The sequence below is a fragment of the Azolla caroliniana genome, unplaced genomic scaffold, assembly GCF_043228905.1.
Source record: "Azolla caroliniana isolate FFs.n. ecotype wild unplaced genomic scaffold, voAzoCaro1.0.p SCAF_18, whole genome shotgun sequence".
NCBI classification, from domain to species: domain Eukaryota; kingdom Viridiplantae; phylum Streptophyta; class Polypodiopsida; order Salviniales; family Salviniaceae; genus Azolla; species Azolla caroliniana.
In genome coordinates, this window is record NW_028230453.1 from 4130283 (window position 1) to 4153766 (window position 23484).

General features: G+C 46.9%; 1 protein-coding gene across 1 annotated transcript; it reads right to left on the reverse strand.

The window, feature by feature from the left end:
- Positions 1–1858: 1858 nt before the first annotated feature.
- Positions 1859–6925, reverse strand: LOC147852153 (uncharacterized). The gene is made up of 2 exons (XM_087334420.1): positions 5829–6925; positions 1859–4185 (listed from the first exon to the last, which is right to left on the reverse strand). Exons 1-2 carry the CDS (start codon positions 6908–6910, stop codon positions 2013–2015), a joined length of 3255 nt encoding a protein of 1084 aa, XP_087190546.1. The 5' UTR covers positions 6911–6925; the 3' UTR covers positions 1859–2012.
- Positions 6926–23484: the final 16559 nt, after the last annotated feature.

Consider the following 23484-nt stretch of genomic DNA (forward strand, 5'->3'; position numbering starts at 1 on the left):
CAACTTTGAAACAATATCCGATTGTTGATTTTCGGCTGTCTATGCAGCCCACAAAGTCAGAGTCGGTATATCCGACTACACCTGAGTTGTCGTTCGGTCTGAACAGAATACCAAGGTCTCTTTTGCCCGCCAGATATCTTAACACAAGCTTAATTGTATTCCAATGCGATCGACCAGGGTTATGCATAAATCTGCTGATGACTCCAACGACGTGAGCTATATCAGGCCGTGTCACGACCATCGCGTACATGAGGGAGCCGACTACTAGTGCATACGGTACTGATTTCATAATTTCCCCCTCTGGACCGGATGTCAGTTAGTCTCGACGAGATAGCCGAGAATTAATAGGGAGCGGGGTAGAGGTAGATTTCTCTGATCGCATGTTGAAGCGTTCGAGGACACATCCAATGTGGTCAAATTGAGACAGAAACAATTGTTGTCGATTACGATTCCGACGTATCTTCATGCCAAGAATGTGTCGTGCCGGATTGAGATCCTTCATGGCAAACTTCAACCGCATGTTCGGCTAGTTCGCTTGCATGGTGTCCAGAAATTAGCATGTCATCCACGTAGATGATGAGAAAGATGGGTGATCCATCTCGAGCTGTTTTCGTGAAGAGACAATGGTCCTCATGGCTCTTTGAGAAGCCGATCGATTGGATGAAGTCGTCAAACTTCTTATACCATTATCGCGGCGCTTGTTTTAGGGTGTAGAGACTCTTCCTGAGTCGGCAGACTAGATGTTCTTGGCTGAGTACCACAAAGCCTTTTGGCTACTCCATATAAATTTCCTCCTCAAGATCACCATGGAGGAAAGCTGTTTTGACATCTAGCTGAATTAGCTCCAAGTTTTCGGCTGCCACTACGTCGAGCATAAAGCGAAGGGTTGTCTTTTTTACCATTGGTGAAAAGCTTTCGTCAAAATCGACGTTGTGTTCTTGTCGAAAACCCTTGGCTACTAATCTAGCCTTGAACTTCGGGCTTGCCGAATCAAACATCTCCTTAATTCGATAGACCCACTTGCACAGAAGAGCAAGTTGATTTTTCGAGAGTTCGACCAAGTCCCAAGTGTTGTTCATACGAATAGAGTTTATTTCTGACTCCATTGCCAAAGCTTCTTCGTATGACGTCAGTTCTCCGGCGTCCGTGAAGAAGATACCAGGAGAGTATCTCTCCGGGGGTTGCGACAGTCTCTCGAATCATGGCATTTGGGTTCTTGAAACAAAGAATATGTCAAGAGGATGTGAAATAGTTGTAATTGAATGTTAGATTAGGGATATTGATATAGTTAATGAAAGAATCATGATCATCAATAAGCTCCTTGGTATGGTTTTCATTAGGAAGTGGTTGGAGCAATAGCTAGTTGAATAACAACATACTTAGAAGTGTTGTTTGGGCTTTAGCAAACATTGAAGTTGTGTGTGCGTGTGTGTTGTTGAAGAAAGGGAGGCACCACATGAACTTTGGGTGGCTCTACGAGTGGATTGACCTATAGGACTCTCACTTTCTGTCCTCAAAACATGAGAACTAGTACTACAACTCCTCAACATGTCAACATCATCTTGATATTTCACAATATTGGGGGTCAAAGGTTTATAGATGATCAAACATGGATGATGGAAATGAGCTCGACAGACAACCCCATCTTTTGTGAGTGGGCATAAGCTCCACTACTTTTCTTTGCTTTCTTCTAATTTAACTCATCTCTATGTAGGGTGGTTTCTTTTGCTCTAGGAATAAAAAACAGAGGAATGTCGGGCATGAAGGTTCTCGACTCTGGCTCGATACATGTGCTCCATATTTGCATAGACCTTTGGGTTTATATTGTGCCAAGGGAAATTGAAAACACGTGCATAGTTTGTTACATTGAACTCACAAAAGGTTTGCAACCAACGTTGTATGTCCTTTATGACCACGGAAAAGAGAAACTACAAAATTTGATGACATTTTCCCTTAAAATCTATTATATTATTGAATATAAACTAGACATCAAGATTTTATGTGGTCGAATCTTATCCCATCTTTTTTCTAGTGAGATCCCAAGTAAACCAACCCACTATCAATGCAACATAACCAATGACCACACCAATCGGTTCAAAAATATCAGTGGCCTTAATCGGGATTTCCCCCCTACTTGAAGTGGAATTGGGATCAGTTTTGGTGGCATCATCATTCCCACAAGAAAAGGATAAAGGGGCACCACATAGACCAGAGTTCCCTTCATAACTTTTGTATGAAAATGTCGAGAATTGGTTGTCGAGAGGTATTGAACCCTCGAGTTGATTGTACGAAACATTGAAATAAGCTAGAAAAGTGAGCTTCATCAATGACGAAGGTATTCCACCAATGAGAGAGTTGTATGATAAATCGAGGCTCTCTAGATCGGTCATATCGCCGATCGCATCTGGGATGTTTCCCGACAAATTGTTAAAACTCAAATCTATCTCTAAAAGCATGAGAGAAGCACCAATTTGTGAGGGTATGGACCCTTTTAGCTGATTGTGGGAGAGGTAAATTGACGGTGGAAGCGCTGAAACTTGTGTGTATAGTAGCTCTTGGGCATCAAGTTCTTGTTTTATTGCGAGGTTGTTAACCACCTCTTTCAATCCAGTTAGCTTGTAATCGAGACTTATCAATGCGGGCAACAAGAACAATTCGGGTGGTATAGTTCCCGAGAAAGAGTTGTTGGATAAGTCCAAATAAAAAAGATGTGGAAAGGACCCAATCCATGGTGGGATGGATCCGATTAGGTTGTTCCACGAAAGGTCAAGCACTTGTAGTTTTGTGCAATTCCTCAACCACTCTGGAATGGAACCAAAGAGACGGATGTTTCCGAGGGCGAACACTTGTAGATTAGTTACCCCTTGCATCCTATCAGGTAGTGCCTCGTTGAACACATTCTTGGATAAGATCACACTCGCCAGATGCTCACGTCCATCGAGTGATCTTATGCTCCCGTTAAGGTCGTTGCTTGATAGCGAGAGCGTGGTTAGGTTCTTCAATCGATACAAAGACGATGGGATCTCCCCTGAAAGTTTGTTGCTCGCAAGGTTTATGCTCTTGAGGGCCGCACACTCAGTTAACGAGGATGGGATTGACCCAAGAAAAGCATTGCTATTGAGATCTAGATTTTCTAGCATTGAGAATTGATTGAATCGGACGACATCCAATGAACCACTGAATTTGTTTGCGTTTGCGGTGAATACCTTTAGGTTTGTACACGAGGAGAGGTTTGAGGGAAGTTGTCCGGTGAAGTTGTTAAAATCCAACATGAAATGAGAGAGATTGATTAGGTTGCCGATAACATTATCTAGTTCGCCATCGAAACGGTTACGTGCAAGGCGAAGCATTGTTAACGCGGTTAGGTTGTAGAGACCTTGGGGTAGATTACCCACCAAGTTGTTATCACCAACATCTAATGCTTGGAGAGAGGCACAAAGTCCAATACCTTTTGAGATTGTTCCTGAGAAATTGTTAGAGGATAGATCCATCTCTTGAAGAAGTGGGGCAGTTTGGCATAGGGTGAGTGGCAAATCTCCACTTAAATCATTGTTGCTTGCTAGGAATTTCCTCAAGAGGCTCAAATTCCTTAAAGAAGAGGAAGGCAAGCTACCATTGAAGGCATTGGTAGAGAGGTTGAGCACTTGCAAAGAGCTGAAATTCACTAGTACATCAGAGAGCTGGCCTGAAAATTTGTTGCTACTGACATCAAGAGTGTGAAGGGATGAGAGTGTTGAGAGGTCTTGTGGGAGAGGCCCATATAAGTGATTATTAGAAACATTGAGAACTTGAAGAGATGGAATGTTGGCCAATCCTTGAGATAAACTCCCATTAAGACCTTTGCTGGAGAGAGAAATGCCCAGAATCTGTGCAGAAACAGCATCACAACTCACTCCTTCCCAATCACAACAGCTCCCATTCCTGCTGCTTAAGCTCCAACCATTCTTGAGAGATGTTATGTTCACAGAATTCATGAATTGGAGAAGGGCATCGGCATCTCCTCTCGTGCAAGAATCGGAGGTTCGTAGCAGCCCAAGAGAGGACAGGAGAAATAGAGAGCAATACAAATTACTAGTAATGGTGATGGGTCTAACCATGTTTAGAGTGGATACATACATGCAAAGGGAGTAGTTTGAAGCATCTGTACACATGTTATCTTTACATCTTCTTGTACAGTTGTTGAATCTAGAAATTAAGATGTAATTTGATATTTGTTATCAGTAGTAAGGGTGGTGGTGGTGATATGGATGTGAGAAAGGTGAAATAAATGCTAGGAAATTGAGGAGAAGGAAGATATTGAAGGAAACAGAGCAAGGCTTTACATATGTAAAGTGTGATGGTGATGGGTGGAACCATGCCTAAAGTAGATAGATACAAAGGAGTACTTTGTTTCAAAAGCTATTATGTATGTATATGTGTATTTGCATATATGCATGTATAAAAGTATCCATACTTATAGATACATAGATACATATATATGTATACATATGGAAATTGCCCAAATTCAACTCCTCTTTTCTTTGATTTCCCAAATTCCTTTCACTTTGCCTTATTTCTTTGAGATGGTAAATTATATGATCAATTCGTTCCCATTATATATGTGCAGATTTTTCCCTATGAGAAAGATTTTTCCTCTTTTCTTTGATTTCCCAAATTCCTTTCACTTTGCCTTATTTCTTTGAGATGGTAAATTATATGATCAATTCGTTCCCATTATATATGTGCAGATTTTTCCCTATGAGAAAAGCCTCAGGTACATAGACAAGAGTATACCTAACATAACCCAATTTTCTCACCTCTTTATTATATACTTAAAATATATCTCTTAATTCAATAGATGCCAGTATGGAAATGTAGGGGATTGTACCCACGACCACCTCGTCTCCATTGGGGCAACCTTACCAACTGAGCTACATCCATTCGAGTAAACTATATCCCACTTCAAAATCTCTTTTGACCTAGAAGCTTGGAGATAGGAAACATACTGTGTAGAAAGAAAGAAAGAAAGAAAGAAAGAAAGAAAGAAGACATATTAACATCTTCTAAGGCCAAATTTGGCCCATAAGCCAATTGGTGTACAACAAAATAGGGTATTTACCCAATCATAAAAAATAAGAGAGGGAGATAGAGGGAGGGAGGGAGAGAGAGAGAGCATGCAAAAATGGGATTAAAAAATTCCTCCCCCCAAAAGTTGCACTCTCTCTCTCTCTCTCTCTCTTTGGTGAAAACACACAATTATATTAATAAATGTGTGTAAAAAACACTACTTACAATGGGTGTGATCTCTCTCTCTCTCTCTCTCTTATTTTTTCTTTTTATCTAGTTTCTTTTTGCTTTCTCCTTTTTATTTATTTAGTTGTAAAAATTGGATGGCCTTAATCGTCTATGATTCCCAAGACGAGTTCAAGGCCGTCCAAGCCCAAGGGTGTGAAAGCACATGAATTTGTAAAAGTTAAAAGTAAGAAAGGGTGAATCTCTCACATGAGTGAGGAAAACAAGAGAGAGGGGAAATTACACACGTGTGAAAAGAGAGAGAGAGAGAGAGAGAGAAGTGGATAGAAAAGTAAGAGAGAGAGTGGGCTCTTCTTCATTGTTCCTTGGAATGGAACCACTTTCGAATGGAACCAAAGAGACGGATGTCTCCAAGGGCAATTACTTGTAGATTAGTTACCCCCTTGTATTGTATCGGGTAGTGCCTCGTTGAACACATTCCTAGATAAGATCACACTCACTAGATGTTCAATGCTGTCGAGTGATCTTATGCTCCCATTAAGGTTGTTGTTTGATAGCAAGAGTGTGGTTAGGTTCTTCAATCGATACAAAAAGACGATGGGATCTCTCCCGAAAGTTTATTCCTCGCAATGTTTATGCTCTTGAGTGCTATACACTCATTTAATGAGGATGGGATTGACTCAACAAAAGCATTGCTACTGAGATCAAGGTTGTCTAGCATCGGGAATTGATTGAATCGCACGACATCCAATGAACCATTGAATTTGTTTGCATTTGCGGTGAATACCTTTAGGTTTGTACACAAGGAGAGGTTCGAGGGAAGTTGTCCGGTGAAGTTGTTAAAATCCAACATGAAATGAGAGAGATTGATTAGGTTGCCGATAGCATTATCTAGTTCGCCATCGAAACGGTTACGTGCAAGGCGAAGCATTGTTAACGCGGTTAGGTTGTAGAGACCTTGGGGTAGATTACCCACCAAGTTGTTATCACCAACATCTAATGCTTGGAGAGAGGCACAAAGTCCAATACCTTTTGAGATTGTTCCTGAGAAATTGTTAGAGGATAGATCCATCTCTTCAAGGAGTGGGGCAGTTTGGCATAGGGTGAGTGGCAAATCTCCACTTAAATTGTTGTTGCTAGCCAGGAATAGCCTCAAATGGCTCAAATTCCTTAAAGAAGAGGAAGGCAAGCTACCATTGAAGCCATTGGTAGAGATGTTAAGTACTTGCAAAGAGCTGAAATTAAGTAATACATCAGAGAGCTGGCCTGAAAATTTGTTGCTACTGACATCAAGAGTGTGAAGGGATGAGAGTGTTGAGAGGTCTTGTGGGAGAGGCCCATCCAAGTCATTATTAGAAATATTGAGAACTTGAAGAGATGGAATGTTGGCCAATCCTTGAGAGAACCTCCCATATAGGCCTTTGCTGGGGAGAGAAATGGCCACAATTTGTGCAGAAACAGCATCACAACTCACTCCTTCCCAATCACAACAGCTCCCATTGCTATTTCTTAACCCCCAACCTTTCTTGAGAGATGTTATGTTGACAGCATTCATGAACCGGAGAAGGGCATCGGCATCTCCTATGGTGCAAGAATCGGAGGTTCGTGGCAGTCCAAGAGAGGACAGGAGAAATAGAAGGCAATAGAGAGTACTGGAAATGGTGATGGGTCTAACCATGCTTAAAGTGGATAGATGCAAACGAGTAGTTTGAAGCTTTTTGTAGTAATGTTGAATGTAGATAAGATGTAATTTGATATTTGTTATCAGTAGTAATGGTGATGGTGGTGATATAGAATCAATGTTATGTGAGAACAGTAGAGAAACAGGGGAGGGAGGTTATATATATATATATATATATATGTTGTGAGAAGAAAGTGATAGTTTGGAAGGATTGACATTGATATCAAAGAATGGCTCTTGGTTTCAAAAGATTTTGAAAAGCTGTCATTATTTTGCAACCAATACAACAAAGAATTTTGCAACCAATAGTAGGATGACTCTATGCTTCTTGATGTGTGGATTCTTGTGAGGATGAAGATTGTGAAAAATTCAAATGATTGATTCTATAGATCATGGGGAGACTGTAGTTGGGGGATGATTATGATCTTGATGATCTTGATAGTGTCGTGATTCTGTTAATGCAATGCTTTTCTAATTTGATAAAAACAAAACATGAAGAAGAGGATGTTGTGGAGGTGGTCTCATGATCAAGCCCTATTGGCATTATAGAAATCATCAGACTGCACAACTTCAGCCTCTAGGATTAAAATTTATAGAATAAATTGTTAAGAACTAGTAATGGTGATGGAGACGGGTGGAACCATGCTTAAAATGGATATATGGGAAGGAGTCAATTGTGATAGTTCATTGAAAGGTTCTTTGTTTCAAAAACTACATATATATATATGTATATGTATATGTGTATTTACATATATGCATGTATAAAAGTATACATACATACATATAAATAGATACATGTATACATACGGCAATTGCCCACATTAAGGAAATTCAATCGCTCATTTCTTTATCTCCCAAATTCTTGTCAATTTGCCTTATTTCCTTGAGACGGCCATGTTGGCAAATTATATGATCAATTCGTTCCAATTGTTTCCACAATTATATATGTGCACATTTTTCGCCTGCATACATATACATATACCTAACATATACACATACATGCAGGTACATAGCCATGTACAAAAGGCATGCACATACGTAGAAGTAGAAGATTTAAAGACGTACCCTAAAAATGCTTGAACCTGCAACACAACCAATCCGCTGTTTGAGTCTGCAAAGAGGGAGATGTTGAGTGGACAAGCTCAACCGGATCCGGATCGGTGTCCGGAACCAAGAGCCGAATCAGACTGTAACCGGTAGGCCGTTGGAGGCCTATGAATCTAGCCTAGTACATAGGCAGATTCCTTGGAGTCAGTGTCAGCCGCTCGTATGAGCATTGAAGTACTTGTCAGTACTTCTGTCAATCCTTTATGGACTTGTATAAAAGTGCTCACTTAGCGCATTGTATATACAAAGTGTTTATTATTTGTAATAAAAGTCATTGTTCTGCTCTCTTTGTCTCTCCCACTCTCTGTCTCTGTATTTCGTAAGGTTTTCATTATACCTGTGTCTATTTTTTGTTGATATCCAGATAAACTGGTTTGTCAAAGCTTCCGCATTTAACTTTGACATAGTATCAGAGTGCGAGGGTTGAGTGTTGGGAAAGGGCCGCCTTCGAATGTGGTGTCGTGAAGATTTTCGGCAATGGTGTGAAAATCACATAAAACTACAAAAGGATGGAGGTCTTGAAGAGCTTTCGGATGCACTTTACTACATAAGAAACGAACATCTAAGTGTCAACTTATGTGGGTATAAAGTTTTGTAAAAGAAAAAGAGAAAAATAAAACTGTGAAATATCCCACATAGATAGAAAAGTTAAGGCCCTGGCTATATAAGCACATTGAGATCCCTTATTTTTCATTTGTGCTAAGAGCACTTTGGCCACTTTGTCTAGATGAATGAATGTGGCCAAATTCCCAAAAACCGACTGGCAATAAAATGGAACTGGAATCAGCCGGAAATCAATTCGGAATTGGTCGATAAACTGGAAACCAAACTGGAACCGGCCGACAAGCAAACCAGAACCGGCCGAAATCGGCAATCGGATGGTGTCGAAAACTAGGCGAAACCGACGACCGACGACCGGACGGAACTGGTGATCGGGCGGAACCGGCGACCGGATGAGGCTGGACGCGGACCGGACAGATCGATCGGGTCGGTTGATCATGGTGCATGGTGTCTTAAAGATATTTGGTCCAAAAGCCTAATAGTATTTTGTGCATAAAAGAAAAAGATGTAAGCAAGACTCGAACTTAACACCTCCAAGATAGGAAGCAATAAGCTTACCATTAAGCCAAACCATTTCTTTAAAGATTACATTTTTATCATTATAAGTTTACATGTAAATTCTCATACATGAGAGCAAAAATGAGTGACATGGTTATCATGCACCACATGTAATACATGAGCGCCAAATGGCAAACATGCATTTTATGCATGTCTTGTACCCTCAAATGCATGAGGGCATCTATAGAAGAGGGGGGGGGGGAAGATGAAAGGACTAATGTAAATTTTTTATCAAGAACTTTGTACTTTAAATAAAAAATTAAGAAGAAAATTCGTTATCCAATTGATGTATTAATCTTGTTCTTGAAATCTAAAGTCAAGAATTCAATCTTAATCTCTCTCTCAATCTAAATCAAGCGTTCTATCTTATCTCAATCTCTCTCTTTCTTTCAATCTATCTTAATTCTTTTCTCGCTAAAGCTTGTGCAAACTTCGAATCCTTCCAGTCCAGAACCCCGGCGGTTCCGCCTCACGATCTGCACGTAGTGACGGATCTTCATGACATAATTAGGTGGTGAACCCGACGTGAAAGAGGCGGCAGGAAGGATCAAATCGAGGATCAACCGATACTTGGAGATGGCATCCTCAAGCAACCAAGCGGGAGAGTTTGAAAGGATGATGATAATCGTCGAACAAATGATGAGATCTCGAGACAATGATGCGAGCGTGGAGAAGGCCGTCGACCATGTCGTAGAGCTCAAGGGTCAATTTGATGGAAGGAATGTTACGAAGTTCCATGACGCATACAAAAGGGAGATGAATCAAAGAGACGTGTCTGAAGCACGACAAATCACGAGTTTCAAGAGGGTGGTTGCCAACAACATCCAAAGACGCGTCATCGAGCTTCAAGAAGGTAAGATAACATGGTCCGAGTTTGAGAAAGCGATATTAGCGGAGTTCGTGACTGAAGACTCAATGAGGATGACTCGACATGCCTAGATCAAGTGGATAGAATAGAAGAATAAGAAGATGAGCACCTCGAGGGTGTACGACGAATTCGACCAGATGTTTAGTCGTCTCCCCAACACGGACCAAGAGCTTCTTGAAGAAGACAATGACAAGAACACACGCTCCCGATGAACAACGCTCGGCCACAACCGAGCCTAGGATAAAACACAGAAAACGGATAATGAACGCACGACACAATGAAGAGAAGAGTACACAGGATGTTAACGTGGAAAACCCAAACTAGGGAAAAAACCACGGCAGCCCACAAACTGCAAACTATCACTATATCAGAATGTACAATAGTAGAGCACTGAGGCAACGACCTCGAGCTTGCTATCTTCGCCACAAGCGGCGGTTACAACAGAGGCAACAACCTCTTCTTCTCTCTCTCTCTCTGTACTCCGTTACGCGCTCTAATCTTGCGCCAACTAGAATGACAACAACATACTACAGTTCTCAGTTTGCCCTAAGTCATATTTATACTAATATGACTTTTCGGCTATTTACAAATATAGCCCCGATGGACTCTCAGAAAACATATTTACAAATATGTCCCTTCATCCGGTGAGCACTTCTCGCCGGGCCTTCACCATCCAGCTCTTGCCGGGTACTCGTCATCCGGTTCTCACCGGGTCTTCCGTAGCTGGGTACTCGTCATCCGGTTCTCATCGGGTCTTCCGTAGCCGGGTACTCGTCATCCGGTTCTCACCGGGTCTTCCGTAGCCGGGTACTCCTCATCCGGTTCTCACCGGGTCTTCCGTTGCTAGGTACTCCTCATCCGGTTCTCACCGGGTCTTCCGTTACTGGGTACTCCACATCCGTTTTCGGCCTCGGCCGAGTTTGCTCATCAGTACTGTTTTTCTCACTTCCCATCCGGAGGGACTTGTTTCCTAACAAACTCCCCCTTCACTCCGGCATGGGATGTCTTACTAGTCCGACCCGCTTTCGACATGCATCCAGCTTGTTGGGTATCAATACTTTGGTCAACATATCTGACCCGTTCTCAGCCGTGGGGATCTTCGTTAGCGCGAACTCCTGGTCATCTACTCTTTCCTAGATCCAGTGATACCTTCGTTGGATATGCTTCGTCCGGGAATGGTAGGCCGCATTCTTCGCAAGGTGGATGGCACTTTGACTGTCGCAATAGAGTAGGTATTCATCTTGCCGGATACCGAGCTTTCCGATGAAGTCCTTCATCCATAATATTTCCTTGCTCGCTTCCACAGCCGCCATGTACTCCGCCTCCGTGGTTGACAACGTAACCGTCTTCTGCAGCCTCGACTGCCATGAAACAGCTCCCCCTGCATATGTCATTACATACTCGGATGTAGACCGGCTGGTATCCACATCAGCCGACATGTTTGAATCGGTAAAACCGTCAAGTTGAGGTTTTCCGGAGCCAAATCAAAGACACATATTTGAAGTGCCCTTCGGTTACCGGAGTATCCATTTGACCGCGTTCCAGTGCTCCTTGCCGGGATTGCTCATAAACCGGCTCACCACTCCGACTACGTATCCTATATCTGGTCGGGTACATACCATTGCGTACATTAAGCTCCCGACGGCTGAGGCATATGGAACCTTCATCATATCAGCCTTCTCAGCTTTTGTCTTCGGGCTTTGCTTACCGGATAATCTGCAGTTTGCCGGAAGTGTCGATCCGATCGGTTTCGCTTCTAACATGTTGAACCACTGAAGCACCTTTGTCACGTATTTCTCCTGTGACAGCCACAGTTGCTTCGTTGGCCAGTTCCGGATGATATGCATCCCCAACATCTGTCTTGCCGGACCCAAGTCTTTCATTGAGAAGGTCCGGTTGAGAGCTTTCTTCAGCATCCGTATTTTGGCTTGGTCCCGTCCGATGATCAACATGTCGTCCACGTACAGAAGGAGTATCAGGAAGTCGCCTCCTTCGAACTTCTTCACAAACACACAATGATCGGCCTACGTCTTGTGGTACCCTTCATCGGTCATGAAGGAGTCGAACTTCCAGTACCATTGTCGGGGAGACTGCTTCAGTCCGTACAGGCTCTTCTTCAACCGGCAAACCAGTTGCTCCTTTCCTTTCTCCATGAATCCTTCCGGTTGCTGCATGTAGATCTCCTCTTCGAGGTCACTGTGAAGGAATGTCGTCTTCACATCCAGCTGCTCTACCTCGAGGTCCATGCTTGCCGCTATACTCAGCACCATCCGGATGGAGGTCATCTTTACTACTGGGGGCAAATATCTCGTCAAAGTCCACGCCCTTCTTCTGCTGGAACCCCTTCACCACGATCTTGGCTTTGTATCTCGGGGGGTTGCCGGCATCTCCCGGTTTCAACTTGTACACCCACTTGTTTCGGAATGCCCGCTTTCCTTTCGGCAACTCCACCAATTCGTACGTATGGTTCTCATGCAGGGAATCCATTTCATCCTGCATGGCACTTAACCATTTTCGTCTGTGGATGTCATCCTTCGCTTCTTCGAAGCTTTCTGGCTCCCCCTCATTGGTTAGCAGCACATGCTCTGCATCCAGAAATCTCCGGGGGGCCCTTCTCTCTCTAAGAGGATATCTCCGTCTTTGGGCTTCGGTAACCGGCTCCTCCATTTGCTCTTCATCCGAATCCGATTCGGGGTCTTGGCCGGTTCCGGTTTCAGCTTCCTCTACTTCTTCTTCTGCCGGTTCAGTATCCTCACCGTAGTCGACTGGTTCCTCGAGTGCTAACCGGTCACTTATCGGTTGGGTCTGCTCATTGTAGAATCGATCCTTACCAGTTGACTCGGAGTTCATTATCTTCTTCTCCAACTCCCAATCGGCAAGCATCTTGTCCTCCATGAAGATAATATCTCGACTCCGGAATACCTTCTTGTCGATCGAGTCCCACACTCGGTAGCCGAACTCATCGTCGCCGTAACCGAGGAATATGCATGGCCGGGTCTTCGGATCTAGTTTCCCTCTCCGGTCCTTAGCTACATGCACATACACAAGACACCCGAATACCTTCAAATGCCGGTAGGACACTTCCTTACCGGTTCAGACTCTCTGTGCCGTGTCTCCGTCCAAGGGAACCGAGGGTGATCTGTTTATCACATATGTCGCCGTCGACAGTGCCTCAGCCCAAAACTTCTTGGGTAGTTTTGCATGCGCCAGCATACTCCGGACCCTCTCCATTATGGTCCGGTTCATCATCTCGGCCAGCCCGTTGTCGCGTTGTTATGCGCGTGCGTGGAGAAAGGCGAGACCACGGGGGTCTCGAACTAGGGAGTGACGGAGCATAGGAAGTCGTGCTTCACCCTTTATAGGGCATCCCAGAAGCACACTGGAAGCAACCGAAGGGAGAGAGAGAAAGAGAGGGAGTGCGCGCTTGACATCGACTCACGCACACACACACACATAGGCCGACCTGACTCACGCTCTTATGTACAGGAAACGCAGGAAAGGGGAAGCACCCGACACCAACGGAGACACAAATATACACAGACAGACGCAAATGTAAGTATTACAAGGGAAAGAATACAATCCCAGCTTCGAGCCGGATCATGGTAGGGTAGTGTTGAGCAGTAAGTTCAACCGGAGCCGGATCGGCTAAATAAGCCGGAGCCGGTAAGCGAGACGGATCGGGCGAAACAGATCGGTATGACGGTGAGCAACCGAACCGGCAAGCAGTGGAGGCCAGGTGCAGTCCGTAACCGGCAGTCCAATCGGAAGCCTAGAATAGGATAGACTACTAGGTATCTATAGTCTCGTAGTAAGTGTCAGATGCTTGTGTGAGCATTGAAGTACATGGTACTTCTGTCAGTCCCAAGAGGACTTGTATAAATAGTGCTACTTAGCACAGTGTGTATGCAGAGTCTTGATATAATTTTGAAATTACGTTCTGCTCTCTCTGTCTCTGTCTCTGTCTCTCTCTCTCTCTCTGTGTTGTTCTCTGTTTTACGCTTCCGCAAACACTCACGTTTACATGGTATCAGAGCGCGAGGGTTGAGAACCTCTGCTGCAGACATTTAACTCTTGAGAAGAAAACCCTAACAGGTCGAAAACAGACACAGTAGAAGACATGGATAGAGGCATGGCTATGTCGCTCCCGGTGGAGAAGCTCGACAGGAGCAACTACGCATCCTGGTCTTACAAGATGCACCAGTACCTGCTTGGACACGGGTACCGGAGTTATGTCGAAGGAGCGAATGATGCGGCACCCGACTCGGCACACAAGGACTTCCCGGTATGGGAACAGGTGGCAAGCAGGGTGATGTACTGCTTCGCGTCCAGTGTCGGCGATCAGTTGCTTAGCCACATCCGTGACGCCAAGACACCGAAGGATGCTTGGAGGAACCTGAAAAAGGTTTTCGCCACAAGCACCACTGCCCGGAAGCTGCAATTCAGACAAGAGTTGAGCGCTGTTCGACAGAAGAACATGTCCATGGCAGACTACACGGGCCGGATAAAGGAGATCTACGACTCGCTCGCCTCTATCAATGTTACCATAGAGGAAGACGAGATGGTGCAGGTATGTCTTGGAGGCCTGGTGTCCAAGTTCGGAGCATTCCGGACTGCGGTGTGTACAAGGGAGAATACCCCCTCATTCTTCGACTTACAGTCGATGCTCCTTGTAGAGGAGAACCACGCCGGTGCATCTACCAGTGCATCCCCGGACAGCCGGATGCTGTACACGGGAACGGATCGGCACTATGGGCGTGGTGGAAGAGGTGGGTCAGCACGCAATGGAGGCGGCCGGCAAGAGCAGGAACGAAGGCACTATGAGTGTGCCGACAGCAGTTCCGGGACTTCCACAAGCAGGGGGAGTCAAGGCGGTGCCGGAGGCCGGCAAGACAAATCCGCTACGGAATGCTGGTACTATGGCAAAAGAGGCCACAAGGAAAGCGAGTGTTGGAGAAAGCATGCCGATTTGGACAAATCTGGATCCGGCAAGACCGGTAAGGATGGCCGGCAAAACTCGCACTACGCAAATGGATCAGGAGGATCCGGAACCGGGAAGGCCGGTAAGGGGCCAGCCTTGGTGATGAATCACAAGGCAAACTCAATGAAGAAGACCACTTCCAAAACGGAGGAAGTGTGGTATGTTGATTCCGGCGCGTCGAACCACATGACGAGCCACAAGGAGTGGTTCTCCTTTCTGGACAAACCGGATCAACCAGGAGTAGTCGAAACCGGAGACGACACACCACACCCAATCGTGCACGTCGGAGAAGTCCCTCTAAGCCATGTCCGACAAAAAGGGAAGCTGATGAACGTATTACACGTTCCGACGATCACGAAGAACCTGGTGTCCGTCGGTCAGATTGTCGACCAAGGGATGCAGGTGCGGTTTACGCACCTCGGGTGCTTCATTGAAGATGAGGGCGAAGTCATTGCGCAAGGGCGCAAAGACGGGAGGATGTTTATCCTCAACACCAATGACATTGGCACCGCTCTGTTCGCGAAACGACAGAAGGTCGGGTCGGACATCGACCTATGGCACAAGCGGATAGGCCACGTCAACTACCGGAGGCTTCAAGACCTGCAAACGAAACAAGTCGTTTTCGGTTTGCCAAAGTTCAGCGGCCGGAGAGCTGAAATTTGTGAAGCTTGCCAACTTGGGAAGCAACACCGGCTTCCATTCCCCACCGAATGGAACCGGAGCCGTAACAAGCTCAATCTCATCCATTCGGATGTGTGGGGACCGGCACAAAGTGTAAGCCTTGGCGGGAGCCGGTACTTCGTCTCCTTCATCGACGACTATACTCGACATACTTGGATCTACCTCATTGAGCGGAAGAGCGAAGTCTTCGACTGTTTCCGGAGCCTCCAGAAGATGGTGGAACGGGAATCGGAGAGGAAGATCAAATGCCTTCGGTCGGATGGCGGAAAGGAATATTTTTCCGGCCAATTCACTAGTTATCTGCAGCAGAAGGGAATTCGGCGAGAGTTCAGCTGCAGATACACACCAGAGCAAAATGGTGTGGCCGAAAGGAAGAACCGGACACTCATCGAAGCGGCAAGGACAATGTTGGAGGAGAAGAGCATGCCCCGGTTCTACTGGGCGGAGGCGGTCCAGACGTCCGTCTACATACAAAACCGAATTGGTGACAAGGTGTCAGCTCATGAGTTGTATTTCAGGCGCAAGCCGAACTTAAGACACCTTCGGATATTCGGTAGCCTAGCGTATGTGCATGTGCCGGATCAGAAGCGGAGGAAGCTAGATGCAAAATCAGAAAAATGCATCCTAGTCGGCTATGCTCAAGAGCAAAAGGGGTATAAGTGCTATAACCCCCGGACAAAGGAAGCCCGAGTTAGCCGGGATGTCGAGTTCGATGAATCGGCATCTTGGTACTCCGTACCGACTCCGACTTCCGATCCCGACCGAATGCCGGAAGATCAGGCCAGTGAGCCTGAATCAGCCTTGGAAGAGGATGATGAAGCCGGGACTCAAGATGAGAGTCCGGAATCGTTGCGGTTGAGTGGACCGAACGAGCGACTGAGTCGGTTGGACCAGTTAGATGAAGAGACGGCAAGTGGTGGAGACTCTGTCGTGCTCTCCCCGCGCAAGGAACCAAGGAAACGGTTCACGCGCAAAGAGAAGGGGAAGAGGAAGATGCCGGAATTCGAAACCGGCAACGATGAGTCGGATCGGTGCGTATCCGACTCCGGAAAGGAGAAAAGCAGATCTTCGGCAACGAAGACCGAACTAGCCAAAAAGGGCCTCAAATCAGGTGACGGTGCGTTGCGCCGATCAACCCGTCAGAAGGATCCCGTCGTGCGGTACGGGTATAATGAATACATGGCGCATCATTATGCGTACATGACTAAGGTGACAGAAGTGCGCAAGCCAGAGAGCTACGCAGAAGCAGCAAAGGATGCAAATTGGCGTGCCGCTATGGACGAAGAAATGCGGGCACTCATGCCAACAAAACTTGGGACCTAGTTGATCCTCCCCGTCACTGTAAACCGATCGGATGCAAGTGGGTGTACAAGGTCAAGTACAACGCCGACGGTTCTGTTAACCGGTACAAAGCCCGGTTAGTGGCAAAGGGATACGCGCAAACCCACGGAATCGACTACGACGAGACCTTCGCTCCTGTGGCGAAGATGATGACGGTTCGTGTGGTACTGGCAGTTGCTGCGGCAAGGGGGTGGCATCTTCACCAGATGGATGTGAAGAACGCCTTCCTTCAAGGAGAGCTTGAAGAAGAAGTCTTTATGACTCAGCCCCCCGGATTTCAATCGGAGATGAACAAATCGGCGGTATGCTGACTGAAGAAGTCGCTTTACGGCTTGAAGCAAGCCCCCCGAGCTTGGAACGCGAAGATCACGCACCGGTTGCGTAAGCTGGGGTTTGTTGTCTCTAAGTCGGACTCTTCGTTGTTCATCCGGCAAGGCTCTGACGGTCCGGTATGTATACTCTTGTATGTGGATGATTTAGTCATCACCGGACCGGGTCTTCCGGAAATCAACCACGTCAAGTCCCAGTTGTTGGACGCGTTCGAAATGAAGGACCTGGGGGACCTCCATTATTTTCTTGGGATCGAAGTGATCCGGACCCCCGACGGCATATTGCTCTCACAACGACATTACGTGTTGAATATGCTGTATAAGTTCGGCATGTCGGATTGCCGACCTGTCTCCACACCCCTGGATCAGAACCAGAAGCTCCGTCCCAACTCCGGACCGGCCTGCAATGAGAAACGGTTCCGACAGGTTGTCGGAAGCCTGATCTACTTAACCATCACCCGACCCGACATCAGCTATCCGGTCGGCATGGTGAGTCAATTCATGCAGAAGCCGACCGTGGAGCACCTTCAGTGCGCGCAAAGAATATTATGGTATGTCAGCGGCACTAAGGACCGGGGACTGCTATACCGGCGAGGTATACCCGAAGACCTTGCCGGTTACACAAATGCTGACTGGGCCGGCGATGCGTCTGATCGCCGCTCCACTTCCGGATACATGTTCTCCATAGGTAGCGCAGCCGTTGCGTGGAGCAGCAAGAAGCAACCCACAGTGGCTTTGTCAAGCACTGAGGCTGAGTACCGGGCCGCTACCGTTGCCACTTGTGAAGCCATTTAGCTTCGACAACTACTGCGACACTTGCGGATCGAGGTGCCGACCCCGATCCCGATTTACTGCGACAACATGAGCAGCCTGCAGTTCGCCAAGAACCCTGTGTTCCATGCTCGCACAAAGCACATCGAGGTGCACTACCACTTCGTGCATGAGCGGGTCCTGAGCGGTGAAGTTGACCTACGGTATGTTCATACGAATCGGCAAGTTGCCGACATCTTCACCAAGACGCTCGGATCGGACAAGTTGCAGCACTTTACCGACATGCTTGGTGTTCAGCATCTCGACGTGCCGCACTTGAGGGGGAGAAGCAAGGACAAAGTCTCTACCGAAACGGGCAAAGGCCAACAAACTGTTGAACCCGTCGGTAAGAGGAGAGCCGGAAGAAGAGGAGACAAGAAGATAAAGGAAGCCAAGTCGGCGAAGGAAGTCGACACATCCGAACAGGTCGGAGCAAGCGGCTGTGAAGAAGAGTTGTGCACTCAGGAAGAGAAGTGCAAGTTGTGCGGAGGTCATCACGACGGTACTGACCATGATGCGGAGTCGAATGAAGAATTCGATTTCAGTTCACCGGCTGAAGAAGCCGAGGGAAGCATGGAGAAGGCCAAGACACGGAAGTGGTCCGATGTGGTGAGAGGCTTGAAGCCGGAAGTCGAATCGGAGTGTACCGATTCGGACAAGAGCTGGAATGAGTCGGAGACAGCTGACTCGGATCAACAGATGGATCCGGATGAGTCGGATCGACTGAAGACCAAGGGGACACGGACACAGCGGAAGTCGATGCCATCGTGGGAGAACCGACGGATCGGCAAGCACCGGAGTCACAACAACGTAAGTGCTGAGATTGGCCTATTGAGCAGACATGCCGACCGAGAGGGTCGAGGCACGCAGAACCAAAGGGGTCGCGGCAAATGGGACCGGACCGGACGAGGAGCGCGAGCAAGGCGGAGTGACGCCAGGAGGAGTCGGTTGAAAGAACCGACTGCCATAGAGGTCGACACTACGACCCCACCGTAGGTTGAGCTTGAGGGGGAGTGTTGAGCGGCAAGTTCAACCGGAGCCGGATCGGCGGAATAAGCCGGAGCCGGTAAGCGAGACGGATCGGGCGAAACGGATCGGTATGACGGTGAGCAACCGAACCGGCAAGCAGTGGAGGCCAGGTGCAGTCCGTAATCGGCAGTCCAATCGGAAGCCTAGAATAGGATAGACTACTAGGTATCTATAGTCTCATAGTAAGTGTCAGATGCTCGTGTGAGCATTGAAATACATGGATGGTACTTCTGTCAGTCCCAAGAGGACTTGTATAAATAGTGCTACTTAGCACAGTGTGTATGCAGAGTCTTGATATAATTTTGAAATTACGTTATGCTCTCTCTGTCTCTCTCTCTCTCTCTCTCTGTGTTGTTCTCTGTTTTACGCTTCCGCAAACACTCACGTTTACAGGTAGGTTACAGCAGCAGTCTGTTGCCAAGCCACCGCCCGGGGAGCTCTCGGGCTCGTCATGCGGAGCGGGGTCTTGCACATGAGACCTAGCGGAGACAGCCCTCAACGGTCGACCTCCCCGCACAGAAGAAGAAGAAGAAGAAGAAGAAACCTAACTCTAAACCTAACGGTATACCCTCTAACGCAAAATGGGCAACCCTTTCACAAAGGGCGCTCCCTTCCTTTTATTGAACAAGGAGAGGGATGCGTTACAATGTGGGATAAATTCCCACTTACATGGGATCGTCTGTCCCGACTTGTCTACTCTTCGGCACCATAAAGGCGCCCTCGTTATTCACACTAAATGTACAAGGGTGAGCACACGTGCTGCACCCCGCCGATGTAGCCAATGTTTCCCGGTTTCTGCCTTTGGCCGAAATTCTTCACGACACCGTTTAGTTCCGGCGTCTTCGGCACGATAAATTCGAGCCGGATTCCCTTCGAGCGACAATACTCCTCGAACTACCCCCAGTATTCACCTCCGTTATCTGCTCGAACCGCCTTCAGCTTCCGACTGATTTCTCTTTCCACTCTCGCGTGGAGCCACGTTAACTTCTTCCGGGCATAACCGGGCATTCATTAGGTACAACGTGTTGACCTTCCGGGCCCGAGCCACAATCAGGCTCCTTTTGCTGAACTTCATAACACCGTTCTGGATGCTATCCGTGTAGCCTTCATCATCTAGCCGACCAACTGATATCAGGTTCAGACGAAGCTCCGGAACGTGTTGGACATCCTTCAGCAGCAGCTTGCATCCGATTGGCGTTGTCAACCACACGTCTCCTATGCCGACAATTCGGCATGTACCTTCATTCCCCATCCGGACACAGTCGTGGTCACCGGCTGAGTAGGATGAGAAGTATTTCCGATCCGGGGTAAGGTGGAACGACGCTCCGGAGTCGACCACCCATCTCATCTCGTCGCCGGCAAGGTTTAACTCACTCTCCTCGGTGATGAGCATCAACTCTTCTTCACTTGCCACGATTGCCGTCATTCCCTTCCGGTCCGGCCCCTCCAGTCTTTATCGTTTCGGTCGGTGTCCGCTTCGAATTGGTACCATCGGTTTCCTTGTCTTTTCGGAAGTGCCGACAGTTCTTCTGGAAGTGTCCCGGCTTGCCGCAATAGAAGCAAGTAGGCCTCCCCCTTGACTTTGACCGTGTCCCCGACTTTTCCCGGTTCTGGGGGCTACGGTTCCTTTGTCTTCCGCGTTCCGATTCGGTAAGGAGCGCTTTGGAGTCGGAGCTCATATCCTTATCTTTTCGATGCGCCTCCTCATCTAGCAAGCTCGACTTCCCTCTTGTTAGGGATAACCGTTTCCCTTCCGGCCCGACGTTGCCCAAAGTCTCCCAACTATCTGGGAGGGAACCGAGCAGGAGTAGTGCTAGTACCTCATCGGTGAGAGGTACTTCCAATGATGTTGCCTAGTGTATTAGCCCCTGGAAGGCATTCATGTGCTCCGCCATGCTGGAGCCATCTTGGTATCGGAGTCTTACTAGCTTCCGGAATACCGAAACCTAGTTAACAACATTTTTGTTCTGAAACATAATGTCGATCTTCTCCTAGAGCTGATGAGCCTTGCTCTCTTCATTGAAGTTGTTGTATAGGCTCATGTCGATGAAGCACCATATGTATGCCGTTGTCTTCATGTGCATCACCTCCCATATCGTGGCGTCGATTTTGTCCGGTCTCTTGTACCCAAACTGAACCGGCAACCAAAGATCTTTAACGATGAGCACGTCCCTCATCTTCGACTTCCACATGGAATAGTTGGAGCCGGTGAGCTTGAACATGCCTCCCAACGATTCGTCCATTTTCTGTGTCATTTCGCTCTGATACCACTTTGACAGGAACACATGCTCCCGATGAACAACGCTCGGCCACAACCGAGCCTAAGATAAAACACCGAAAACGGATAATGAACGCACGACACAATGAAGAGAAGAGTACACAGGATGTTAACGTGGAAAACCCAAACTAAGGAAAAAACCACGGCAGCCCACAAACTGCAAACTATCACTATATCAGAATGTACAATAGTAGAGCACCGAGGCAACGACCTCGACCTTGCTATCTTCGCCATAGGCGGCGGTTACAATAGAGGTAACGACCTCTTCTTCTCTCTCTCCTTCTCTCTGTACTCTGTTACACGCTCTAATCTTGCGCCAACAAGAATGACAACAACATACTACAGTTCTCAGTTTGCCCTAAGTCATATTTATACTAATATGACTTTTCAGCTATTTACAAATATAGCCCCGATGGACTCTCAGAAAACATATTTACAAATATGTCCCTTCATCCGGTGAGCACTTCTCGCCGAGCCTTCACCATCCAACTCTTGCCGGGTACTCGTCATCCGGTTCTCACCGGGTCTTCTGTAGCCGGGTACTCGTCATCCGGTTCTCACCGGGTCTTCCGTTGCTGGGTACTCCTCATCCGGTTCTCACCGGGTCATCCGTTGTTGGGTACTTCACATCCGGTTTCGGCCTCGGCCGAGTTTGCTTATCAGTACTGTTCTTCTCACTTCCCATCCGGAGGGACCTGTTTCCTAACAGACAAGACTTTGTACTTTTTGAAAACTGTGGACATGAAGGATAGACGAGAATTGGGGACTCTTCTCGAAGACGATACCCAAGCAAATGGGCTTGTGGCGGACTCGGTTGCGGTGAAGCGAGCATACAATAGGCTCGACAAGCGTCGTCAATGGGTTGATGACACCGACTTGGTGGGATTGACTGTTGTGGAGAAAACGAGACAACCGAAAGTAGATGAGCTGCCCAAACAAAGTAACCCCGAAGGAAAGAAGATTGATGACAACATCATAAAAGAACTGGCGAAGAAGTTCGAGATGGTTACGCTAGCCAACATGAATCGTCGAGGGCCAAAAGGAAAAGAACCCTTTAGATGCGTGTGGTGCGATGGCATGGACCACATGAGAAGAGATTGTTCGAGCCTTCGAGACGCCATTCGACAAAATATCGTGTACATAGATGACAATATGACCTGCTCGAGCGAGACTAGAAGACCCCTACGGGTGAATTTTGGAAGAGGAGGAATGAAGAAAGCTATGGAGGATGCCGATGCGACTCATGTGGATGCGATGCACTATGTTGCGTCGGCCGGAATAAGAGTCGGGAAAGACAAGACTGAAGCTGCTAGAGCGGGAGCAAAGGTTTGGACTTCCGTTCTCAAATATGAGAAGAAGGGAAAAGTCACTTCGAACAAAGTAGAGCTTGCGGATCGAAGTGTACAAAGTATAACCGGATGGTCGGATCCAGTGGATGACAACACCATACTCGCGGAGGTGATGTGCGACAACCACGAGGTGTTCGCCGAAGAAAAGAGAAAAAGAATAGAAGAGCATGGCCCATTAAAAAGACATGAAACAAGGAACGCGAAAAAGAAAGAAGATGCGGAGACAAGTCGAGCTTTACAAATGGAGGAACGAGAATCAAGCCGAAAAGGAGAGCCGAGCATACGAGTCGAAGAAACCGTACGATCCATGAAGGTTGGTATCGAAGACCCCACTCGGAGGACAAGGGCTATGGCTACCTATAAGCTAAGGTCGGACATAGAGCAGACTATCACGGATAGATCATAGGCTCAAGAGACAAGAAAGAAGATAGACAAATGGATGAGTAGTATTAACGGAAAGACTCCATAACTGGTGTTGTTCACCTTGAATTCCTTCAAGGTGAACTCCTCTATTTATACTACATGGCATCCATACTTGTTGCACGCATGTGAATCTACAATAGAGCATGTAGGTATGCATGCATGTGCCAAGTGTAAATACTACAAGGGAGAACTATGCACATGATGCTAGCAAAACAATAAAGACCAATTACATACATAGTTGTGTACTAGATATATTGGT